The sequence below is a fragment of the Zonotrichia leucophrys genome, chromosome Z, assembly GCF_028769735.1.
Source record: "Zonotrichia leucophrys gambelii isolate GWCS_2022_RI chromosome Z, RI_Zleu_2.0, whole genome shotgun sequence".
In the NCBI taxonomy this organism is placed as follows: Eukaryota; Metazoa; Chordata; class Aves; order Passeriformes; family Passerellidae; genus Zonotrichia; species Zonotrichia leucophrys.
The window spans coordinates 72,574,139-72,599,663 of NC_088200.1; the positions used below are offsets into that span (position 1 = coordinate 72,574,139).

The following is a 25,525-nucleotide window of genomic DNA, read 5'->3' on the forward strand; positions in this document are numbered from 1 at the left end:
ACACCTGCCCGGGTTTTGGGGGTTTCAGTCCCAGTCTCTGGAGGAAGGTGAGAGGGGCCTTCTCCCACAGGGATTTCATGTCTCGGTCCCTTGATGAAGAGGCTTCTTACATCTCTCCTTGTCTGTCACGGTGGTTACGAACAGGTGAGAGGGCTCTTCCTTTGGAGGGGGACCACTCTAAAGCTGAGGAGCAATCCAGCCAGGCCGAGAGGTGGGGAGGATTCCAGAGCTATTGTGCAAAAGGGCAGGATGCCCTCTGAGCTCAGTGTAGCATACAGCAAACAACACCTGTGAAAACAGTAACTTAGCACTATGCTTTCAGGTCTCAGGGCCTTTGGTATGTGCAACTTTCTCCTACAAAGCCAGAGATTCAAGACAGGGGGGTCTTCTCTTCAGTGGTCCCCAGTGACGATCGTAGGGCAGATGAGGGAAAATTTGGACAGATTCTTGCAACATCCAATACTGCAAACCCCCTTTCCCTGCTGAGTTGCTTCAGGAACTGGGGGTGGGCACTGAGGGATGCTCCTTCTCATGCCTGCTGTTGGTCAGCCAGGGAGGGATGTGCCCCACAGCACCTCCGTGTCCCCGTTCCTGTCTAGATGGGGACCTGCCGCCCAGCGCCATGAGGAGCAACCGCTGCAGCCACCTGCCTGGAGTGCCTCCAGACCATCCCCAGCCTGCAGCCCCCGATGGGAAGAGCCTGCCTGGCAGCAGCGGGGGCCCGGCCACCAGCTGCCCCCAGTATGTCATGCAGGTGTCCTCCAAGGATGGGCAGCTGCTCTCCTCCGTGGTGCGGAGCCTGGCCGTGCAGAGGTGAGTGAGGGGCACGGGGAGGGACCAGCCCTTGCCATGGGGTGTGTGGCTAAACCCCCATTCCATCATCCTTGCTGCAGGGTGCATCAAGCTTCCTAAACAGCTGAGCAGCCACACAAGCTGCTTTTCTACACCAGTGCTGCAGCTTCTGTCGTTGTCCGAGGGACTGACCTTTCTTTTTGCTGCTGGTTTAGAGAGGCAGATTAGTGGTGAAATATACTGTTAATCTATGCCTTTGAAGCATGCTGAGGCTGGCTTTGTTCTCATTAGAAGCAAGAATGGTATTCTGATGTGCTTGGCCTTATCCAGACTTGATGCTTGGGTCAAAATTAAATTTGTCTTTGCTGGTGGTGGTGAGCTGGAAAGACTTCATGGATCTTAATGCAGTGCAGAAGAAATACCCACCTGCAGCCCCACAGCAGGGCTGTATTTGGCACACATCTGCTTGTATCCCTCCTTGACCTGCCTGTGGGCTGTCCCAAAGAGAGGGAAACCCTTTCCAGGGAGAGGAGGTTTCTGCCTTCATGTGCTTTTCTGAAGTCATGGCCCTGCCTTTGGGGTGCTGCAGGGCAAGGTGCTGCTTCTTCAGCAGTCCTTCACTGTTGGCTAGTGAAAATAGCATTCATGTATTGAAACAGGACAATCCCTGTGGCAGGGAGGAATGATGAGGACACTTCCAGCTTATCAGAAGGCATATTATATTATATTATATTATATTATATTATATTATATTACATTACATTACATTACATTACATTACATTACATTATATTATATCTATAATATCTAAACTGAATCTGCCAAGCCCTCAACTCTGCACACAACTGCACTCTAACTCCACAAAATTTCATGGCTGTCACCCAACACACGCACACACTTGGCCCCGATAGGCCAAGGAAACAAAACACCATCACCTTGGGTAAACAATCTCCATATTGCATTCGACTTCTGCACAAACACAGGCACAGCAAATAAGGTAAGAATTGCTTTTCCTTTCTCTGAGGTTCAGAAAATGTGAAACCCAGAAATATTCTGGGGAAGAATTGTGCCTTGCTTTTCTCTGTGGGTAGAAATGTGGCTATATTTATGTCAGAGGATCACCAAGAAGTAACCAGCTGAGGCAGATTTACAACCTCCCTGATGCACTTTGGGATCTCCTGAGGTGGCTGCACTGCTGCTTTGTGAAGAGCTGGGAAATACAAAATACAAAAGGACTTGGTCTTCCACCTCTCATCTGCCTCTCTGATGTTTTTCACTCTACACTTTTCTCTCCCTTAATAAAAGAGATATTTTAAGCAAGAACACCAAAACACCTTAAACCACTAACCCACCAGCTTGGATTACTAATTAGAGGTCAAAGCAATGCAAATATTTCTAGCTCACAACAGAGATGCCACATGTTGGGCACCACTGGATGTATTTGTCCTAGTTCAGGGCAGATTTTGGAGAGAACTCCCCAAAGGGGCTTGTCTAGGAAAGCAGTACACAACAGAGAAGCCACTGGATGTATTTGTCCTGGTTCAGGGCAGATTTTGGAAAAAGTCCCCCAAAGGGGCTCCTCTAGGAAAGCAGTTCATGACAGAGGAGCCCCCCATTGAGCGCCACTGTGTATTTGTCCTGGTTCAGGGCAAAGTTTGGAGAGAACCCCCCAGAGGGGCTCCTCTAGGAAAGTAGTTCATGATGGAGAAGCCCCACGGTGGGCGCCACTGAATGTATTTGTCCCGGTTCAGAGCAGATTTTGGAGAGAACCCCAAAAAGGGGCTCCTCTAGGAAAGCAGATTCAATTGTCCCCTCCGCCCAACCCACCACCACAACCCTCCAGCAGTGACCATCCCTTTTCTCTCCCTGTCCTGCAGCAGCCCCTTCAATGAGCGGCCCATGTGCAGGATCTGCCACGAGGGCAGCAGCCATGAGGAGCTGCTGTCCCCCTGTGAGTGCACGGGGACCCTGGGCACCATTCACCGCAGCTGCCTGGAGCGCTGGCTGTCCTCCTCCAACACCAGCTACTGTGAGCTCTGCCACTTCAGCTTTGCAGTGGAGCGCAAGCCCAGGCCGCTGCTGGAGGTCAGTGCAACCCTGAAATCTCGGTTGTGGCTGGGAAAATTCCTGCCTGCTTCCATGCAGGCATCACAAGGGCTCTGTGGTTGCAATGGGGGTTTGGCAATGTGGGGGTGGGAGCTCAGGGAAAGGGTGGGATGGGGCAGAACCCCTCGTTTTGGAGGGAATCAAAACCAAATTTTAAGGATCAGTGGGTTTGCTTCACTGCAAACCTGAGTGGTGGGTTTTTTGCAGCAAATTCCTGGGATGCCAGCCAGCTTGGCTGAGGGTGGAAGAGAGGTAAGTTGAAGATTCTCTGGAATGTGGGGCAAGTCTCTGGACTCAACATATTAAATATAGGTCAGAAATTTATTTATTTCTTCTTGCTTTTGAGAGGTAACAATCTTAGGAGCCTTGAAAACCCAGTTTACCTCTCAAGCCCACAAGAAGGAATGGTTCTTGTTGAGCATCTGGTGTGTTTAGACGTTTGTGAGTCACCTTTTGGCCTATTCTTGCCTATGTGCCAGACTCAAAAGTGAACTGGACAATTGTTTCTCCCTTATGAATGAAAATTCAGTTTTTGCCAACTATAGATAGCAGCTTCATGAAGTTTTCCTGGTTTTAGGGTGTTTTTGATCCTCGGGAAAAGAAAAGAAACCAAAACAAGTTCACTCTCTTGACACTGTTAATGACCTTTTCCCTCCTTTATTTTATTTTGGGAAAAGATGAAGCAAAGTTAGGAATTCTTTTGTAATTAAAAGTGAAACACAAGTAACACTTCGGCAAAATGAATGAGAAGAAGCATTTTGTACCTGTTGGTGACACAGGCACCTACGTGCAGAGCTTGGCTTCAGGACAAAATGTCTTTCCTGTGCATCTTATCTGTTCCTTTAAACTGTGTCAGAGCCGCAGGAGGGAGGTACAGTATAAAAAATGGGTAGGGGGAAGCAGCGTTTTGTTCTCCTCCTCCTGCTCACAGAGAAGAGGACACAGGACAGAATTGACTGCTGGGAGATGGGTCGGGGGATGACTACCCAAATTGCTTTAATTGAGATAGGCATGCACATTTTGTGTCTGAGCCTGAGGATATCTTCCTTCTTCCTCAAGATCCCCCACAAAAGGTACATGACATGGCATTTAGCACGAGTCCTGCACCCAGAGCAGGCCCTGGCCAGCTGAAATTGGCTCCCTCTGGGTTGCTGTCTGGATCTCCTCTCAATCTTTGGCGCAAGAATATAGACGATATAAAAATGATGCCATTCTGAATCCACCCTCTGAGAGGAAAGACAAGTGATGCTGAGGCATCACAGTTTGATTTTAGAGCCCAGCTTCTGGAAATTGTTCCCTTTGTGATGGCTCCTGGTGAGGCTTGTGCTGCACAAATTGGATGTGGTGCTGGCCAGAGCTGCTGAGGATGGAAGGAGCTGAAAGCAAAGCTGACCCTGCCCAGGATGGGGTATTGTTCTTGCTTGGTTGTTCCCTGATGAAATGAGGCTTCTTTTTGACAAAAGCAATAATAAGTAGTAGAAGCAGCAGCAATGATATTTAGAGTAATAATGGTAAACCTGCCAGTTGTTTCCTGTTTGCTGAGGACAAATGAAAACCCTGAGCAAGAACATTTTTGAAACATATTGAGATGTTTTTATCTTTACTCATTATTTCCTGAATTCTCAGCTTACACCCACAATATTTTAGTGCAGAAACCAACAGTTGGGTGCAGTTGCAGGAAAGGTCATAAAAAACCTCCAATCTTTGTGATCTTATAAAGGGAATAAGTTTTCAGTTTAGAAGGAAAATGAAGGTGTACTTTTCAAAGCTGAGAGCAGCAGAGAAAAAGAGTAACTAAAATGAACTATATACCAGGAGGAAAATTAGGCAGAAAGATAATCAAACTCCTTGATTTCTGTCAGTGTAATTTAAGTTTGTCCTGGACATTTCTGCTTATTTAATACACAGAGCTTTGAAACGCAGAGACCTCCCCATGCAAATAATAAATAAATAAAAACAAATTGCAGCAAAAATCTGAAACTTCCCAAAGCAGGCTAAAGCAGATGCCAGTTGCCAGATTCCCTCATCTTCTGTGTCCTAAAAGCAGCTTCCTGTCTGTCTCTCTCTTACCTAGGGTGTGAGAACATGGCAGGAGGTTTATCCGCTGTAGCAGGACCTTTCCTCACAAAAACCCTGCTGTAACATTACATGAATGGCAAGCCAAAGTGGGCACCTGCTTTTAACACCCCAGATTGTGTAGGTTTAGGGGTGGGGTGTCAAAGTTCCCTTCATTTAGCAGTGAGGTGATTAGTTCTCCAAAGATTCCCCTGACCTAGATAATGGGAAGAGTAAATGGTCATCCTCTCACTGGAGGTGAGTTATGAGTTTTACTAATGCATTTTACTAGGTCAAGAGGGGCTATTGTGCTCATAAAGTGATTTATAGAGCACAGACTCTAAAAACCAACCCAGTAACTCCTCAACAGGCCCTGTCTCACAGAGTGAATGGATCCCATGCAGGGGTCAGTGACAGGTAGTGAGGAGATGCTCAAAGCAATCAGTCACCATATTGATCTTTTCTCTGAGAGATCTTGCACCAGGAGGGGGGAAAAATGTATTTCTGACTATTCCAAAATGTATTATACTCTTTTTCAAAGGGCAAAAAAAAACCCCACACCAAGAAAAACAAAACAAAAAACCCAAAACAACCAACCAAATAAACAAACAAAAAACCCACCCAAAAAACCAACCAAACAAGTAAAAAAACCAAAAAAACCAAACCCAAAAAACCAACCCAAAGACACAAAACCAACAAATCCACAAAACCAAACTAAAACAAAACAAAACAGACACCAAAAACTCCACCAAAATAGCCCCCCAAAAAACCAACAGAACAAAACAACCCCAACAAAACAAAAAATACCCATGCTATTGTGTTTTCTCCTCATCCCTTCACTAGATTGATCACTGTCTCCCGGTGGCTTAGGCATGGGTGTGGAAGAAATCTGTTTCAGTGGGAGCAAATTGAGGCGTTTTCCTAGTTTTCTCTAGAAATATCAAATGTGAATTTATTCCTGCTGCTAGCAGGAGAGGCTGCAGCAGCAGTGAGATTGAAATGGAATAAGTGGTGTGGCTGGTGGCTCAGCCAAATTCCTTAGTTGACCAGACACAACTCTGTGCTTCTGCTTTGTCTCTGCCACAGGATGTGTATTTTTGTCTGAGGGAGAATCTTCTCCCTGGAAATGCACAATTTGCTGACTCTTTGACAAAACCCAACCAGAGCAGCAGGCAATGGTGGTGCAGCCTGCCAGGCAGATCCAGCCCCTCAGCAATGAATTTGTGATGCTTCTTCGTTAATTTCTTTTTTTGAACTCACATTATTCTTCCCAAAAATTGTGTTTCCACACTGGGAATGCGAATCAGGCACTATGGTGGTGATTAAAACCCTCCTTCAGTGCTCACAATGGTGCAGAATTCAGTGAAAGGAGTCAAGGTCTGAACCCAGCCCTTCCCCCCGGACAAAGAGAAATCTATAATATGGTGGCTGATATGCACAGAGCTGATATTCCTTGTGACAAGCCAGCCAAGGACCTCAAAACCAGCACAGTGAAATCTCAAACTGCAGTAATTCCATTACTGACTTTTATGGACCTTCTAGTTCCATATAAGCTGCCATCAACTGCAGCCAATCCAAAGGAAAAAAAAAATCTGCATTAGGAATGTGTGGTATTATTCATGTGGCTGCTTTTGCTGAGTTTCAGCATAAAGATTAGTCAAGCTTTATGTAAGTATTATGTATCATCTTCATTTTCAATTTCCACATTGCATCTGTGTTGCTTCCACTTGGCTCAGTGCAGAAGCAGGCACGAAATGCAGCAGTACAAATATATTTATGTGCAATAATAAAATGTTAGGGAACAGCCAGCTACAAAATAAAAATGGTATAAGAGTACTATGTGACCATATAAGTCAGGCTTGTATTGCTTGTAAGTTACTTACATGTTTTAAACCAGCCAGGATTTGGTATCTGTTGGTTCACTTTTTTTTTTTTTTTTTTTTTCTGCAAACAGAAAGCACTTAATTAACAATACAAAGCTCATAAGCAAAACAGCATGACTAGGAGAAAAAATAAAGTCAGGATAATTACAGCAATATTGGGCAGAAATTAACTTCAGTTTTTCCCTGCTGTGTTGCTGGTTATAGAGCCTTTATGAGTAAGGTAAAATAAATTAAAAAACCGTCTAAAATGTACACCTATGCATGAAGTATTTAAGATGAGCTTACATTATAAATTAAAACCTCACGAAGCCTTACACTGAAATATGAATTCATTTCCTGTGCAAGACTTTGAGTCACGACGTTTTTATCTGTTGGGATTATTTTTACTTATTTTTCCTCTCTGCTGTTCAGTGAAGCAAGTCATTAGCATTAAATTACTGTAATGAACAGACACCAGATTTGCTGCAGGTAGTTTATAAAAGGATCACACCTCAAGTCAGAAGGAAAATAAATGGTTCCTCAGCACAGTCACCTACCAGGAAAACTTTCATAAATCAAAGTTTGGAGGAACTACAGTTGTCCATAAGCATATTAGGGCTGGGAGCAGATAATTAAGGCGTGTCTGTCCTCCTTCCTTTCTTGACCCAAAAAGGGCAGATTACAAGGGCAAGGTGATAGAGACATTTTTGTACCTAGTTGTCTTTGGCTATGAAAATAATCCCCCTAAGACCAACTCACACAGGGAGAATTGGAAGCAGACATGTAGATTTTCAGTAGAAGTATGTCTGAGTTAAAGCTGGTATTAAAAAAAAAAAAAAAAAAAAAAAAAAAGTAATAAACTCCCCAGCACAGATTTAAAACCATAAACTCTCCAAGATGCATTTTCTTTTGATCTATTTATTCCTAATGGAGGGAAATCCAGAGACCAAACCAGAATGCTCTTTCTCCTTTAAAAAGAAATTAGGTAGTTGTTTTATGTTCCCTGCAGCAAGGATTTGCTACAATGCACAAATCTTTCTTATAGTACTGGCAGCAAGAGTGCAAACAACAGCAACCCACTCCCCGTAAAAAAATAAAAACTTAAATTACTTGTCAGTGAACAGAGGAGTTCAAACCATCACATCTGTAACTACTCATCCCTAAATTTATAACAATCAAGGGCAAGAAATACTCGAGGAAAGTTCCCAGGAGAAAGGAACCAAACAATCAGATTTGGTTCTATAATGAGCAAGATGGGGGAAAGATGCTGGAGTTTCCCAAGGCACAGCTTCTTCTGTTTCAGATAATGGGTTTGGCGACTTTTCTTTGGACATCATGGTCCTATAAAATAGTCCTGAACTGCACAGTTGTCATCTATCTCTGTCCTTCCTGCTGGCAGCGTTTCCTAGCACTGACAGGAGCCAGTCAAAGTTTACATTTTCTAGGAAAATAGAAGTGGTAAGATTTATTGCATCTGGCTTTATTTGTAGACCTGTCAAGAATTTATTATCTATCATGTCTTTGCTTCCCATAAATTTGAACTTGTAGATCAGGACATTTACAATGTCTTGAAATAAGTTTTGCCAGTAGCAAATCTGCTTTGCTTTTGTTTTAAAATGTGAAATGTGGTTTTTGTTGATTGTCTTGAATGCATATATATTTGTCTGCCTAACTGAGAATACAGTCATTCAAAACAGAATGAGAGCACTGCAAATACAGATAGAAAGACACACAGCTTTTCGCATAGTTTCACAAAATCTTTTTTTTCTGGATGCATCCTGAAATCTTTTAACTGATACAACCATCTCCAGAACTGTAAATTCAAAGTGGCTAGTAGGAAAACAGAACAGCAGTGAGCCACACTAATGTTAAAAAACTATACTATTGTGTAATTTGACCTGCTAGACATTTCATAGATTTTTATAGTGCCATTTAGCAAGCTTTGCTCTTTGTTTTCACTGCCAGAGAATTACTAATCCTTTTTTAGAAGCTGAGTGTGTGTAACCCAGAAACATAAAACCACATCTATGAACCAGTGTATTTAATGCTGCTTGGTGGGGCTTTGTGTATGAGAATCACTGAATGGTTTGGGCTGGAAGGGACCTTAAAGCCCATCCAGAGCCATCCCTGCCATGGCAGGGTCACCTCCCACTGTCCCAATGTCCAACCTGGCCTTGGGCACTGCCAGCAGTCCATGATCAAATCCATCCTCCCCAGTTTGGACAGAAGGCTGTTCTGAGAGACTCTTTTTGCAGAAATCCAGATAAATTACATCTGTAGCCCTTCCCTTGTACACTGGTGTGGTCACCTCGTCAAGAGAAGGCCACTGGGCTGGTCAGGCAGGACTTGTCCCTGTGCTGGCTGCCCCAAATCCCCTCCCTGAGCTCTAGGAGCCTCAGCAGAGCTTCCAGAGGGTCGGTCCCATCAGCTCCCAGGCACAGAGGGGAATTCAGCTGGGTGTTCCCAGGCCCTTCTCTCCCACCCTTTTTGAAGGCAGGTCCAATATTTCCATTTTTTCAGCCTGGAATTCAGCTGGGTGTTCCCAGGCTCTTCCCTCCCACCCTTTTTGAGGGCAGGTCCAATATTTCCCTTTTTTCAGCTCTCTCCTGACTGCCAGGACATTTCCAGTGCCAGGGACAGTGGCTTGGCAGCTCCCCCAGCCAGTTCCCTGGGGACCCTGGGCTCCATCCCACCAGGTCCCTCGGAGCTGAGCATTTCCAGCTCCTCAGCTGGCCCTGAGCAGGATCTTCCCTGCCAGGGCAGAGCCTTTGCTCCCCAGGCCCATCCTGCTCTCCGTCACTGGAGGGCTGGGAGGAGAGGCTCCCTTTGGAGGCTGGGGTGAAAAAGCTCTTGGGGACCTCAGGCTTCTCCCCATGCCTGTCACCTGTCTGCCAGCACTGTTTGGAGTGGGGAAACACCTCCTGTGACCTCCCTGTTGTGTTTCATGAGTAGCAGAATGTTCTGCTACTCTTTCTCCCTTTCCAGGTTCAGTTCCAGCTTCACCTTGGCCCTCCTGACCCCAACTCTCCACAACCTCTCAGAGAATTTGACCTCTGGACTCTTCCCAGGTCACCTGTCCTTCATTGCCTGTGCATTTATTTGCTTCTTTCCTTTGGCCAGCAGGTCCCCACTGTCCCATGCTGGTCTCTTGCCTTCCCTGCCCAATTTCTTGCTCCTGTTTTTCAGCTGGCAAGTGACCCAAGGTCTAAATTGAAAATTGAGTTGTGGTGTGACAGCAACAACAGCCTGTGGTGATCTCCTCACGCTGAGGAACCAGCACTAGGTGTAGCTGTCTGTGCTGTGATTTGCCCTTTCCAGAAAACAAAACTAAACAAAAATCAAAGTTTTATCATACACCATCCTTACAATGGAAAATATAATCTTCCCCCATTCAGAGGCACACAGAATAATAAAAAAATTATTTGCTAGTTCAAAAAGAAGCCTTGGCTCATTGAAACATCCGTTTAAAATCCACAGTTCCTGCAATTTGAGTTAAAATAGGGGTCAAACTTAAATAAGAGCACACTCATTTACAAAGAGTCCACGATATTGGCACAATAACATTACAGAGATCAAATAATTTTGATTCCAACTCTCAAATACACTCTTTGAGACCAAAGAAACATCTCTGTGAGCTGTCACCATGGCCTTTCTAATGGCACCTACTAAAGACAATATCAATGTGTCAGTAACAGAATGTTTGATATAAGAAGGAGACCCAAAAACTGGAGCATAAGTATTTTTTTCTGCCAAAAATGTAACTGTCAAATGTGTGTTTTCCTTGGCAAAACATTAACCTAGGAAAGTTTCAAGTCACCCAAAATCTTTCATGACCCTGAAAACAAGCATATATACCATTCTAGTTTGGAACGTTTTATTTTTTAGTTACATGTAGTTAAGCCAGGTATCAAAACATTTCACTGAAAAATCTTAAAATGGATATTTCAAGTAAAAGTAGTGTCAAAAAAAATTTGCTCAGATGCAGTATTTGGGGATGGGCAATAAATGGGAGGAGGAGGAGCAATAAATGGAGGAGCAATGGTCCTCCTGATATTTAGAAATGTTTTTCATTCCGGAGAACTATTCTTTGAAAAAAGAGGGAATATCAGCCTTTCTCTGCTTAAAGCCCAAGGCAAAATGCTCCCATTGGTGTCAGAAACCAGAAAACACAGTAATTTCCATCACTTCAGCTTGTGTACAGCCTGCTTCCACCAGGACTCACTGCTGAGCCATCAGCGTGAAAATGACAAAATGAACTGATAAGTTTTGATGTGCAATGAGCTATTTTTGGCTCAAAGGACAATGCATTTAGGGGAGCTAATTCCTTCCTCTATGCCCAGAAACTCCAGAAATGTTTAAAATCACTTCTCCAAGGAAAATTAACTGAACCAGAAGGGGCTCTCCAGCAGAAACAGATGGTAGCCTTAGGACCTGATCAGGAAAAACACTGTGCACACACTTTACTTTTACATTTGTGAGTCATCTAATTGAAGTTAGACCTGCAGAGATGAGTACTCCCAGGGTTTGGCCTTTGGCAATGGTGAGGCAGCTCAGAATGGTGGAGGTGTTTTACAGCACCACTCTGCTGGCAGCTCATTTTGGTTAGGATAGATAAATTCAGGGAGCCTGAGCCTCTCCAGGTGTTCTGGTCCTGGGCTGCTGCTTACTCCAATGATTTCCTCCTCCAATTTCAACCCTGCTTGGCGAAGTGACTGCAGCAAATCTTTGTGTGTGGGGTGGAGGAGCCCCAGTGTTCACAGTGTTTTGTCAAGTCAAATGCAGTATATAAAAAATCTCTTTCAGTATGTAAGCAACCTCCTTCTCAGAACTCTGTCAGCTTTTAAGGGTTTTAGCCTAAGCTGCTCTTTGGAGGCTGCTCCAGAGCTGGATCCTCTGAAGGATGAGGATGTTTTTTTCTGATTATTATCTTAAATTTATTTGGGGACAGCAATTATCCATCTGTTCTTAAGCCAACCTTGTCCCTCACCTTAAGCAGCACTTTAACTTCAGTTCTCCCTTCTGGCTTTCTCCAAGATGCATTTAGAGAGTGACTTTGTTGAGATAAATGTTAACCCCCATCTCTCTGAAGTTCTGGATGCTCAAAGGATTTCTTGGCTTATCTCAGTCATGAGCCAAGATTGGGTTTTGCATCACGTGCTGTGCTTAAAGTTCTTGAAATAATTTTTGCTGCCATAGCTGGAGTCATTTCATGTCTTGTTACTCCAGCTGCAGTTACCAGTGGATCAGGAACAGGGAACACCGATCACTTTAAGATTTCACTTCACAAAAATCCAGGCAGGCCAGCATTTTAATTCAAACATGACCCTTTTTATAACTTTCTTTTTTTTCCCCCCGCTCCCCTAAAGGGAAATTATCAGACTGAGAGTCTGGATTTATTGCAGAAATAATTGGGCGCATTGACACGTTTTAATAGGACAGATTTCAGGGTGTCACAGTGCAGATCTGACAGCTTCATCTGGGCTTGCATCTCGTTCTTGGCCAGCAGGGTAGTCCATACCATACTGCCACAGTAATTAATCAGCTCAGGGCTTTGTTAGGATCCCTGTGTAGGTATGAGTTGCACAAAAGGATCTGCTGACTTGGCTTTTTAGCTATAAAGTGACTTGACAGTGCCCATTCCATTCCCAAAACAAATGACTGAGACCTAGAAAAAGAAGCAGATTTAGAAACAGGTGTGCACTGCTTCAGGAGAAAAATAAGTGCTGTGACTGAAATCTGTACAAGCACTGAAATTGCTTAATCTTGCTTTTGACTCGTACTTCAGAGCTAGCTAATGAAATCCTTCCGGCTTTTTGAGGTTGGAATGTAGAATTGTGATGGCTTTATTTATTATTTAATACTGCTCTTGCCTGTCACAGCCTCATCTAATATTTGAATTGCTTGGGTTTGACTCTTTGTTCATGTGCCACAGGGCATCAGGAGCAGGCAGCCATCAGCCTGTGAAGCAGCTCCACACCATTTTAATCTGCTCAAACTTTGAATCAGGTTTGATGGCACAGTGAGAAATGCTGTCTTAATTCAGGTGCACGGCACTGTGTGTAGTGACAGTCACAGGGTGGGGACAGCAGCACATGCCTTGACATTTGTGCTCCGTCCCTGCATTCCTGATGTTCCTCCTTGCTCTGAACTGGGAACTATTTCTTGCACTACCTGAGTGGCACAGGTGCCAAAATTTTGAAGTCTGTCCTGGGAAAGCGGTGAACACCTCCAATTCCTGTTGAGGTCAAGGAGAAGTGTACAAATGCCCAGCATTTCTCTTCCAGGTCACCTCTCAAACAATTGCTTTTCACAAAAGTTTTTTTTTGTTTTTTTTTTTTTTTTTTTTTGCAGTCTTTGAAACCTTTAAAAGCACAATCTCTGCTATCAAGTGCTTTCAGGTCCTCTTGGTTTTTAGTGGTTTCACATTGCAGGGACTCCTGGAAATGGAAAACAAGGGGAAGGCTGCAATCAGTCTTTTCAGAAGCAACCAGATATAACCTGGAGCTGTTATGCATAAACCCTTGGTGCTGTTTTTAAGTAAATGGATACAAAGCTCCAAGGAAAGTAGTGTGAGACTTTTATTCACTTTTTAGCATTCCCCTTTAAGCGACAGTAAAACAAAAAGGTGTGCAAATGTAAATGTGCGTTCATTTATTTTCAGCTCTGCTGAAGAAAACTCTGCTTGTAGCCTATTGCTGTTCTCCCCCTCATACTGATGGGATGGAGGAAATGGCTGTGCTGGGGCTTGGCTGCTTCTTGGGCTCAGCTGGTTACTTTTTTTCCTGGTTAAGGAGAGGGAAAAACCAGTTTTGAGCCTCCCTCTTTAATTGGCATCGTCCCTTAAAACTTCTTGTTCACAGTAATATGTAGCTGGTTTAAAGTGCTTTGCACTTCCTTAGCACTTCAGAAGTGTTCAAGCAAGTTAAAAGCCTACATCCTGAATAAAAACAAAAAAAAAATTATGAACGTATTTTTTGTGTTGTAAATTCCTGAGCTGTACATGAGACAGGACTTCTGCTGCCAATGTGAAACTCACTTGCAGAAATAAGAGAACCAAAGTGTTTAGGGATGCATGAGCCTCATCTGGTTCTGCTAGCCCCAAAAATCCATAAAAAGATGCTGCACAGCAGGTTTGACCAAACACTACTCTTCACATTGGCAAAAAGTACAGGGATGGACAGTTTTCCTGTTTAAATATTGACTTATGTGATGAGGCTTGGCTTGGTTTATTTTATTTTTTTTTAATTAGAAGACCTCAATGTACTGTTGTAGGAACTTCTTTCACCTCTGCTATCTCAAATCCTGTTTATAGAAATGTGGGTGTGTGGGCTTGATAGCTGTTCAACCCTAACCTTTGCTTCAGCAGCTGACTTTCAGGCACTCTGTTTCTCAAGATTAATGCCCTCCTAATAAAAATAACCTTGAGTGCATTGAACTCTGCTTAAATGTGGGGGTATCTTAAAACAACTTGAAAATGGCTTTGCAAATGTTATGAGCAGAATGTTAAAAAAAAAGTTCCTAAAATAGCATGGGAAATGTTAAAATATTTTCTGCACGTTTACATATTAAAAAGGGAGTTTTTCAAAGAAGCCAGTGGGCAAATGCTAGGGGCTGCACTACATAAAACATTTCTCAAGCAGCCTTTACCACAGCTGAATAAATGACATGGTGGGTACAGATAAATGTGGACATCAGCAGGAAGCAAGGGGAAAAATTCAGGTCTCTAGTGTTGCCTAAAATACAAAGGAAAACAATATTAAGAGTAGTAAGATAAAAAGCAGTTCTTTAATGAAAACTTTCAGGTGCACAAAGTGTAGATATGCAAGCAAGTGATACAGGATTTCTACAATTTTAAAAATTAATTAGTATTACTAATAATAAGGTTAATTAATTTATATGTTTAGCAGGTGAACGCAATAAGAGACCTATTGCCCTGGGGTCTGTCTCTTGGAGTTGGTCCAGGGGGTTGTTTGCCCTACATTTTGTTATGCCTCTCAGATTCTGGTGACAAAAAAGGTTTCCTGGTAAAAAGTTCTCTTCTTGAGAGTGAGGCTAAAGAGAATTCCAAGAACCTGTTAGAAAGGGTTGGCTTCTTATTCTGAAATGTGAGAGAGGGCAGGGAAACTGTCAGTGATGGAGAGAGACAGGGAAGTCTGATTTGGTGATCAGAACCTGATGTATTCTGGGATACAAACACTTATATACTATTTTAGGGAGGCTAATAATGTTTCACTATAATGATTGGGTTAAAGATCACATAAAACAACTTACGCATTTTAAACATCTCTTGCTTGCAGAGATGGTGTAATTTTCTTTTTCAGGCATCATTTGGCATTGAATCTTCTCGCAATCCTCAAAGTTCTGTTTTCTTTTGCCAAGACATGATGTTATCAAATCTCTTATGTTAACCAGGTCCAAAGTCCATCATCTGTCTTGTGTCCCCCAACATTTCAACATTTCTCCCTTTCCTTTCAACCAAAACCACTCCTTTAATTGCCTTATTAATTAATCTATGGGCAGTTTTAAAGGTATCATGATTAATACTATAATCACATACATACCTTTCCTAAAAAGAATCTTTTAGTCAAAAATTTCCAGCCACTAAAAGTCTCAGGCTTGATCTTTATAAACAAAAAACTTTCCTGATGGCAGCTGCATTACTGGATTTAGAAAGGCTGCCAGAAGTGTAATTGCACCAAAAGATTTGATTCTTATACACAGGGTGACAGGGAGACATGTTTAAAATGTTTTAGACTGATTTCTTCCCATGTATTTAAAGTTAACATAAAAATACATTTTAAAAGTTCTAGACTGATTTCTCCCCGTGTATTGAAGATGGAGGGAGAGACCCACCTTTGTTGATCAGCATCTGACTCCGTTTATTCACTCAATCAATCACTTTTTATAACCATGTTAATTAAGTTCATGCATATTGCAAACCTGAGCTCACAATAGGTCAGAGATAACACACCAACTCCTCCTTATGTTTCCAATACCAAGATTTGGGTTCTCAAAATTATTTTTGCTTTCCCAAAACAGCCAAAGATAGAATATCTACTTGTTATGAGAAAGCTGCCTGAGAACTCTGGTATGCAAGGTTCTCAAGGCCTTCATGTTTGTCACTTTTACTTGTAATTAAAAACAACCTGAAAACTTCTACTGTTTACAGAAACAGGCTGTGAGAATTTTACTCCTCACAGCTGCCTTCCAAGCCATTTCTGAAAAAATCTCCAACACCCGTGTATTTAAAATTAACATAAAAATCCAATTCCAGAGAATGCAAGAACTCTACATCTTCGGGTTCCAAGGGTGTTTCAGAAGGGCAAGGGAGCAAATTTGATGCGATTAGATTTGCTTTCAAAATTTTTAGTGTAAATATTTGTAGAGTTCTGGAGGAGCTATAGAAAAGTACTATAGAGCTGTACATTGAAAACCTACGGATCCATGAGAGGCATCCCTGGGGGATGCCGAAAGCCATGCCTGCGTTCAGTCCTACAAGGGTTGGGTTTGTGCTTGAACTGGGGGTAAAATAAATCCTCCCTGTGCTGACACGTGCCTTGGCTGTGTTGTGCCTGTGCAGTGGCTGAGGAACCCGGGCCCCCAGCACGAGAAGAGGACTCTCTTTGGGGACATGGTGTGCTTCTTGTTCATCACCCCGCTGGCCACCGTCTCCGGCTGGCTGTGCCTGCGAGGAGCCGTGGACCACCTGCACTTTAGCAGTAGGCTGGAAGCTGTTGGCCTCATTGCACTCACTGTGGCACTCTTCACTATTTACCTCTTTTGGACCCTGGTAAGTGTCAGGGGGTTTGTGTAAATCACAGGGGGAAAGGGCAAAAATGGGAAAATGAGGCGCACAGAGAGTGATGGCATAGAGCTTTGCTTCTGTTTGTCCCCTGTGCTGGTGAGTGCGGACTGGGACAAACTGTCTTTCTGGGACACCAGAAAGACAGTTTGCTTTGGGGTAAGGATTCTTAAATGCCAAATACCAGTGGGGACAGCAGGAGGGAGGCAGGGAAGCAGCACGGGCGAGCTCAAGACAGATGCTGCAGTGTTGGGACCCTGGATGCTGAGAATTTTGGACTTTCTGTGCTGACAGGCACTGACCCCGGAGAACACTGCATTTCACCTGAAGCTATGGAGAAGTCTTCCAAAATGGAATGATAGAACTGGGATTATGAGTGTATAGTATGAATAAAAGTGTGTAATATCTCTTAGCAGAAAACTTACAATTTTAGAATATAGTAATAAATATAAAACCAGATAGAGATTTTAGGGTGAAGACTTGTCCTTCTTCTTCACCTTCTTCTTCATGAGTTTAGGTAGTATTTTGTAATTAGATAAAAAAGTCCACATTGCGGGCCACAAGTAGTCAGTTATTAAGTTAAAAGTAAAAATAATTTCGATGTCATTTCTTAATTAGACAGTTTATCCTTAGAAGCCTTGTAAAGGGAGAGATACAGGTCCATTTTTAGTTAGAGTGAAGTACTATAGCACTCAGTTTGTGGGACTGTAATACAGATAAAAACTAAAACCATCTGAGTCCAAACAAAAAATACCATCTCACACATTTAATGCCAACCTTAACATTAAAACCCCAAAGAATCCACACTACAGGAGGGAGTTTCACCAAAAGCGATGTGCAAAGGGTGAAGACACAGCACACACACACAAAAAAATAGATTTAGGTGAACAACTTGGCTGCCACAGAGGATTCAGATTTCATTCTAATGCAACATCTTGCCAATTTTACAATTCAAAAATGTTGGATGTGGGGGAAGTCATAACACACACTTGCCCAGGTCTGTAAAAACAGAGCTGCTTTTCCAGGGCACGTTAAATTGCATCCTGCACCCCAGCATGAGTCACTCTCATGCCAATCCATCCTGAGAGCTACTTGTTCTGTCAAGGTGCTGAATTGAGATAATTTACTGGCCCCAGTGCACTGACAGGCAGCTGGCCCAACAGAAATGAGGGGAATACAGGGGACAGCAGCCAAAATGAGTGTTTATCAAGCCACGGTGTAGCAGCTCCCTGAGAAGCCCAGGTTAATGCTGTGTTTGACATTTCACACCTCTTTTTGTGCAGTGGGAAGAGCAGGGTGGGTGCAGATGGGGAGCACACACAGCAATGCATTCAGATGGTGCCAGGATGTGCTGCTGGGGCAGGAAAAGCCCAACCTGCCCATGTGTGTGTCCTGATTCAGGGCAAATTTGGGAGAGAACCCCCGAAGGGGTTCCTCTAGATTCAAGCGGCCTGTCTCCCAACCGGGCCAGGAGAAAACACCTCCTTGGAGAAAAGTAGAAAAAACTGTTTATTAAGCAATCAATAAAACCTCTTGCTGCTCCAAAAGAGAGACAAACTCACAAAGTTCCCTCCATGGGCTGTGGCTCAGCTCACTCAGTCTCTGATCAGTCCCTCAGTGCTGGAAATGCCGCGGCCCAGGCCCGGCCCGGTGGGCCTCAGTGTGAGCTGCCAGTGCTGCCCTGGGTGTTCAGGCCAGAGCAGGTCTGAACAGGGCCAAAGAAAAGGGGAAATAAACCCCACGGTCCAGGGAACTTCTTTGCCTCAGCTAGCTAAACTAACTAAAAGCAAAGGAGAGCCCTGTCCCGCTGTCTGTCCATCTGCAGACATCACAGTGCAGGAGTAGGAATGTGAGTGCAGTGTCTGAAAAGAAACTCTGTGCTTCTTCTCTCCCCTCCTTCTCTCTTGGAACAAGGCTTAAAGATGCAAAACTCATTATTCTGCACAAACAGAACAAGACAATTGGGGATAAAATCATCATATAGTCAAGCCAGAACACCGTGGCATGGCCACATCCCGCAGGGCCAGCACACAGCTCTGCCCCTCACTGGCTATGTCCATACTTTAGCCCAGATCCCTTCCAGCAGATTTGGACCTGTGTAAGCTGCTGAGGAGGTGGCACTTTAAAAGAAAACTGCATTGGTGGAGCAAGAAACCCTCCCTGTGCTGAGCCCCGAGGAAAAAGGGGTGTGAGGGGAACACAAAAACCCCACACCTCCTCATGAGTATCTCCAAGAAAGCTGTGAAAGGGAAATCTCATTTGCACATTTGTGAACTCTGTCTCACCCACTGAGGAATGCAGGCAGGAGGGGAAGCTCAGAGCTTTGTCTCAGCCTCGTGCAGTTCATCTTTTTTGCTGTTTTCTGCTTTTCTGTGAGGCACCAGCACTCTCCTGGGACAGGCTATGTACTCCAGCAGTGAGGCCACACTTGTTTTTCCTGAAGTGCTGGGTGTATATGTGCCTGGTATGCAAGCAAATATTGTTAAAATTTGCTTTGTGTGTGGCTGTCTCGGAAACCAAAATGCTGAACAATTTACCTAGCACATTTAATTTACCCTCACCAAATTGTTGGAAGTGGTAAAAGGCATTTTTTCAGGTGGATTTTAATTAGCCATGACAAAATCTTGTTTATTAAGACTAATGCAGCATCCCAACTTTGGTCCCTATCCCTGGGTGTTGCATTTGCAGACTAAGAGGCAAAAATCCCTTACATTCCCTTTATAAATTTTACCCCTTCTAAAGCACACAGGAAAATGTGCTATTAGCTCTTTGAGAACATGCTAGTGATACTGAGCCTTATATAAATGCACACCTTGGTTGATTTAATCAAAATTCAGTATCTTTGATGCTTGCTCACTTGTGGACAGCTGCAATTCCATTTAAAATTGTTATTTGGGGCAGTAGGAGATGGATGGGCTAAGGGAGCACTGTGTTCACTTGAGAAGGACAAGGTAAGGAAGGCCTTTAGGGGAGTGAATCACCAAATAATTGGAGTTGGGAGGCAAAATAACTTTCCTTTCAGTGAGGCAGGAAAGCCCCAGCCTGGGTTTGCCTCGGGGAGGGCTCCAGGCTCCCCTTGTGTGCAGGAAGGAATGGTCCCGCACACAGAGAAGTGTTAATTTCATCGAATTCTTCAGCAGCACATGCCCTGTCACTTTCAGGAGTGGGAGAATCCTGTTACACAGCTATGGCTGTGCAGGGAATAGGTTCAGAGCTGCGGGGTAAATTACACACAAGATGACACAATATTCCTTTAGGTCCTGGGGAAATGAAGAGAACTAAAACTTTGTTTTTCTTCCAGTAAATCAGCCTTCCTTCTCTGGAGGCAAAAGCTGGCATACAGATTATTTACACACCACAGTTGTCCCAGTGAGCAGTGAGCAGCAGGGCTGTTATTTTTAGCATCCCAGAAGGTGTTTTATCCCTCCCTCTAAAACAGACAAGTTATCCATAAAACACTGTTGCTTTTTACTCTGTATTTTTAACACCCACACACACCCCCACCAAAAAAGGCACCTGGTCCTCCCAAGAAGAAAACTCCAGACACCAAAAGGGGATTCTTACTTAGACTAAGAATTTATATTTAAATTTAAATTTTACTTTTAAAAGTAATTTAATTTAAATTTTAAAACTTTGCTTTCTCTTGTATAACATACATACCTTGTTTAACACTGCAGCTATTACTCAAAGAACCTCATGTTGTGCTGCTTGAAAGCCCAGCCTGAGTTCCAGTTCACTCTCCTGAAGCTGTCACTGCATTTTACAGGGCATCCCTTTGCAGGTGTTGGGGTGTTTTCACCCTCCTCACTACTCCAAGTGATTTCTGCTTCTCCCGCAGTGGATTTTGAGAAAAGATTTCTCATATTCCTTCAGAATAGAGAAAGATGCAGGATGCTTTCCTTCAGGGGGAGGAGAGGAGGTTGAAAGTTGTGGGGATCAATCTGAAGAGATGTCTTTGCAAAAAACTGCTCAGTAAACCAAAGATTTATAGGTTTCCCTCAGACAACTGCAAAAAGATCTAATTAAAAAAAATATAAGTATTTTTTAGCCATTGTAGGACATGATTGATAGATACATTTCTTTAGTTAAAAGGTACATTTCTTTAGTTCTTTTTGCAGTATGGAAAGGATACAGTGCATGGGTCAACTCTCCTGCCCACAGCTCAAGAAGAAAACAATCATCACTTGGCACATTTCTCTCAAAATTTAGTTTGTTCTTAGTTTTTTTGTGTTTTTTTTTTTGGTTTTTTTTTTTAACTGCACTTACATGTCCTCTTACACAGCTACAACTCCCACAGTCCTTGGCTGCCACTAAAACAACTCATAAACTATTTTTTAAAACGTGAGGCCAAGTTATCTTGCATCTCCACAACAATCACATATTTCCACATAAAGGCTGAAACACCTGATAACAACCACAACAAAAAATAATTTCCAGAGACAATCTAAATTGAGGCACACACGCTGTCAGCTCATTGCCTCTGTGCAAGCCCAACTTTGATGCATTCAGCAGTAAAGTATTACAAGGTAAAACACACCTGTGTTCATCTGCCTGCAACTACATTCTTAGCCAATTTAACAACCTGAGGCAAGAGAGGATGTCCCAAATTCTTATTCCATCAATGCCAACAGCTCTTGGGAAAGGCAGAGGTGGGATGTCTGCTTTTTCAGGCGATAAAAAAGGGGAATGAAAGGTAAAACAGTCACAGGCTGCTTGTCTCCTGTGCTTTGGTAGCTTGGGCATGGTGGCTCTCTCTTTCACCAGTTCTCACCCATTCTGTCCCCCTGGGAGGCACCTGGAGCCCCGGCTGGGCCCCCGCAGGGTGTCCTGACTGAAGGCAGCTCGTGTCCCTTGTGTCCCCAGGTGTCCTTCAGGTACCACTGCCGGCTGTACCACGAGTGGCGTCGGAACAATCAGCGGGTGATGCTCCTCATCCCAAAATCTGCCCACGGCCCCTCCACCCAGCAGTCGCTGCTGGGCCTGCAGCCCCTCAAAAGGAGCTCCAAGGAGACAATTGTGTGATTTGGGCTGCAGCTGCACACTAAAGGAGGTTTGCTTTTCCTCAGACCCGTCGGGGTCGGGCACCCAGCACCCAGGAATGTGCAATTTGGATTTACAGACTGAGTGCAGAGGGATAAGCCACAGTCAGAATTCAAGTCGTGGATGCTGCAGTCATCTATGGCATTTGCTGAGCTGCCAAACATGTTTAGTGAGCAGGGACCCTATGGATTCTGCAAATATGTTAATTGTTGCATCATCGAGTGATGCAAACATTTTTATTGCTTAAAGTATTAAACTATGGTGATTAACAATGCAAAACAGGTTTAAAAAGTGCTTTGTTTTTATGATTTCTTGCTCCTACAGTACTGTTTCTTTAGGCAGCTGGACAGTAACCAATATTTATTTCTGCTTCCTAAAGTGCAGCAATGGCATTTCCTCATTTGATTTTATCTGCAGGTCCATTATACCAATGTTTTGATTATTAAAATCTGTGTGCAATGAGCTCTACAAATTGGCACATTATTTAAATGCTACAAAGTGATTGGGAAATTGTATTACCCGTTTCCTATTTGGCAGGGAAGGCCTGACAGGAAGATTCTTCAGTTATGACTCTAGCATGCGCAAGAGAAAAATTACACAAATTGCAATAATCTTCCTGTCAAAAGTATTATAGTACATAGCACTCAGGAAAAAAAAAAAGATATTCTACTTTTCCACGAAGTAGCACCACATTCTTCAGTGAAGTGCACATTCTGCTGGTGTGAATTCAAACTTAGCCAACATATCCTGCATTTATACCAGGCTGAATTTAACTCTACAGCTTACTTTTGTGTAGGGAAAGCTCTGCATGCATAATGAATGAGATCATCAGATAAGTTTTAGGAAGCAGGGACTCATCTTGCATGAAGAACAGCATTATTTTAAAGCAGCAGAAACTCTAGCTTGACAGGTAGGATTTGGCAGTGTGTGCAAACCCTGACCTCTCATGGTAGCACTGAGACAAAAAAAAAAATTAAAAATATTTAATAACACAGTCTTCTCTGGAGACCAAATGGAATTTGGAGTGCAAAATCAGACCTTATTCCTGGGTGACTTTATCTGCTTCCCCTTGGTTTTTTATGCCTAATTCATTCAGCAATCCTTCACTCCCAGAAGAGACACACTTATTTTAAATAACTAGCAAAACCTCATTGCCCAATGCTGCTAGAATTAGAAATTGATACAGGGCCCCTCTGAACAGATGAATTTCTTAGAATTGTGCATGGATGGCAGTACCACCATGTGCTTTGTTTTCCAAAAACTGCAGGAACTGAAAATCAAAAGGAAGACATAGCAGGAAGGCTAATAATTTGTTATTCATAAAGTTCAAGGTATTATGGGTATTTACCATCAGACAAGAAGTTATCTGATGTTTTGTGTGTGCTCTGTGGGGGTGAAAAAGCTTAGTAACACAAAGCCAAATCTGTTAAATTTCTTTATTCTGTCTGTGGACCAGTCTAGCTGTGAGCATGTTATTTAACAATGTTCTTTGTGACTGTCAGTCATGGGGATAGGAGAATCATGGGGATATAAAGCAATAACAGCCTCACTCCAATAGAAAGGCACTTAAACAACGAGCCAAGGTGTGTAGGAAAGCCATGAACCTGCAGATATGTACTCATCAGTCTGACAAGGCTGGGGTTGCTCATGTTTGGCTGTGAATAAATGCTTCTCTTCCTGAGAAAATTAAACAAGGGTCTGAAGATAAGATCACAGTCTCTGTGAAAGCCTAAAACCTGTAATGCTTTATTTTTTTTTTATACCTCTTCCTAATGGTAAATAATTATTTGGAATGAAGACTGAACACTCACTTATGCAGAATTCCAGATTTTAAATAAATATCTGCTGGCCAGGGGTAAAGAAATAAAGCAAATCTAGCTGGGTCAGGATGCTGTCAGTGTTTTAATGCCTACAACACAGACTTTAGGTAAGCTTTGTTCAGAATGTTATTACCGCTCTCAAATTCTTTGAAAGAATTGTTATTCGTAATGAGTGCTATTGTTGGCTTTGCCTCATGAAACCAAAAATCAGGGTGGATAGGGAATTAAGTGGCAAAACATTCAGGGAAGCATTCATTCAAGTGAAGCTGCAAGGTCTGTGCACAGAGATCAGCACAGTGGCTTGGCCCAGATCATCTGTGTTATTTCAAATTTTTTTTTTAATTAGTGTTTTGGTTTTTTGTTTGGGTTTGGGTTTTTGGGTTTTTTTTTTTTTTTGGTGTAAAGACATCTTTACTTACCTGAAGAAGCAGACAGAGAGGAAAATGCATGGTCCAGTTCAGCACACCCATCACTAACCCAGTTTCTGTGCTTGATGCAGCAGCACAGCAGAACTGTCTGGTGAAGTCACAGTAGTGTCCCATGGATTTTCTTGAGGAAAAAAAAGTGGCAGGAAAAATCCAGTCAGACACTTAACATTGCATTAAACTCATGAAAAAAAAAAAGCATCCTTGTATTCTTCCTTTTTTTCCCTAAAACAGAAGAACTGGGAGGTGAGAGATATTACCTCTTAATCCCACTCCTGCTCTAAAGATTTACAGACAGAAGAATCTCCCAGATGGGAGCTGATTTTTCTTCCATGATTTGATGCTGTAGATGCCACACCAAACCCAAATTTCCATTAAAAAACTGGATTATTACAGCAGATTATTAAAAAAATGATTACAGAATATTTTCTACAACAGCAGCAACACCCATTTCTGTCTGAATAGAAATGAAAGACAAAATTAACCACAGCAGAAGCTGCAGCCAGCAAAGCTCCTGGTAGTACAATGACACCTTTGTTATGCTCTCCTTAAAAAACAAAATTAAAGAACTTATTTAAAGACAGGGTGAGTGACCACCTTTTTGTATTTTAAAAATGTCACTCAACTTCTCTCTCAGCAACTTTATGCTTTCTTCTCATGAAGCTGACCTTGTCATTTACATTCCTTTTCCAGATAAGAAGTTAGATGGAAGGAACAGTATTCAATATTTGAGCCAATATTTTCGGTTGCAAATGATAAAAGCAGCCTGTTCTGATTCAGTGTGATGAATATAATGCACAATGAGGAAGTTTTACTTTTTTATAGTCTTTCCCCTGCAGGACTTGCCTATCACATTACATAAAGATTGAGAAATACCCCAGCTTTCTGTTCAGCTGGAAGGAAGTCACAACAGAAGCACTTATTAAAGATAATTCAGTTTTTGGTGTTGTTTGGGTTTTTTTCCGTTACTCAACTGAACAGTTCTGCCAGACTGAGTGACCTCAAAATGTGCTTTACATTTCATTTATTTAAACCAGCTTTGCACCAGTACAAAGTCACACTGAGCAAAGTGACAACTCTGCAAAAAGGGACCTGGAGCCAAGAAATGCAACTGGCCTTTGATGCAATGGGTACCACCAAAAAGAGGTTTGAGAACAGGTACTGGGACAGACTCAGGCACTAAGAGAGCTAAAAAAGCTCTCCCTTTGAAATAAACAAAAAAACCCCTGTTAATAATTAAACATCTTTATTTGCTACTTTTTGTGAGATGGCGCTTCACTTAACACAGAACTGGTTAATTAAAGAAGCATTTTCCTTGTGAGCAGAACTGAGCCCTGCCTCTTTGCTGCCATTTATTGGGAATTCAAAAGCATCTTTAAAACTACAAGGCAAACTCATAGAATCACACCATTTTTAAGGTAGGAAAAGATGATGTATCGAGTCCAGCACCGCCATGTTGACCACAAACCATGTCCCCAGGTGCCACACCCATAGGTTTTGTTGAAACACTCACAGGGGATGATAATTCCATCACCTCCCCAGGCATCCCATTCCACCCCTTCAGGGAAGAAACTTTTCCTAATATCCAGTTTAAACCTTTCTTGGAGCTCCATGGGGTTGTTG

General features: G+C 42.8%; 1 protein-coding gene across 6 annotated transcripts in view; it reads left to right on the top strand.

Moving 5' to 3' along the window:
- Positions 1–24,752, top strand: part of MARCHF3 (membrane associated ring-CH-type finger 3) — a 64,886-nt gene extending 40,134 nt beyond the window's left edge. For 3 of the 6 annotated variants that reach the window (XM_064736121.1, XM_064736119.1, XM_064736118.1), the window contains 4 exons: positions 600–813; positions 2,670–2,877; positions 16,396–16,605; positions 21,481–24,752. In XM_064736121.1, coding sequence (XP_064592191.1) covers positions 623–813; positions 2,670–2,877; positions 16,396–16,605; positions 21,481–21,639 — 768 coding nt within the window. In that variant the 5' untranslated portion in view covers positions 600–622 and the 3' untranslated portion in view covers positions 21,640–24,752. Of the gene's footprint in view, positions 1–553; positions 814–2,669; positions 2,878–16,395; positions 16,606–21,480 lie in introns of all 6 variants that reach the window. The other 3 variants (XM_064736117.1, XM_064736122.1, XM_064736116.1) reach the window with 3 other exon arrangements.
- Positions 24,753–25,525: the final 773 nt, after the last annotated feature.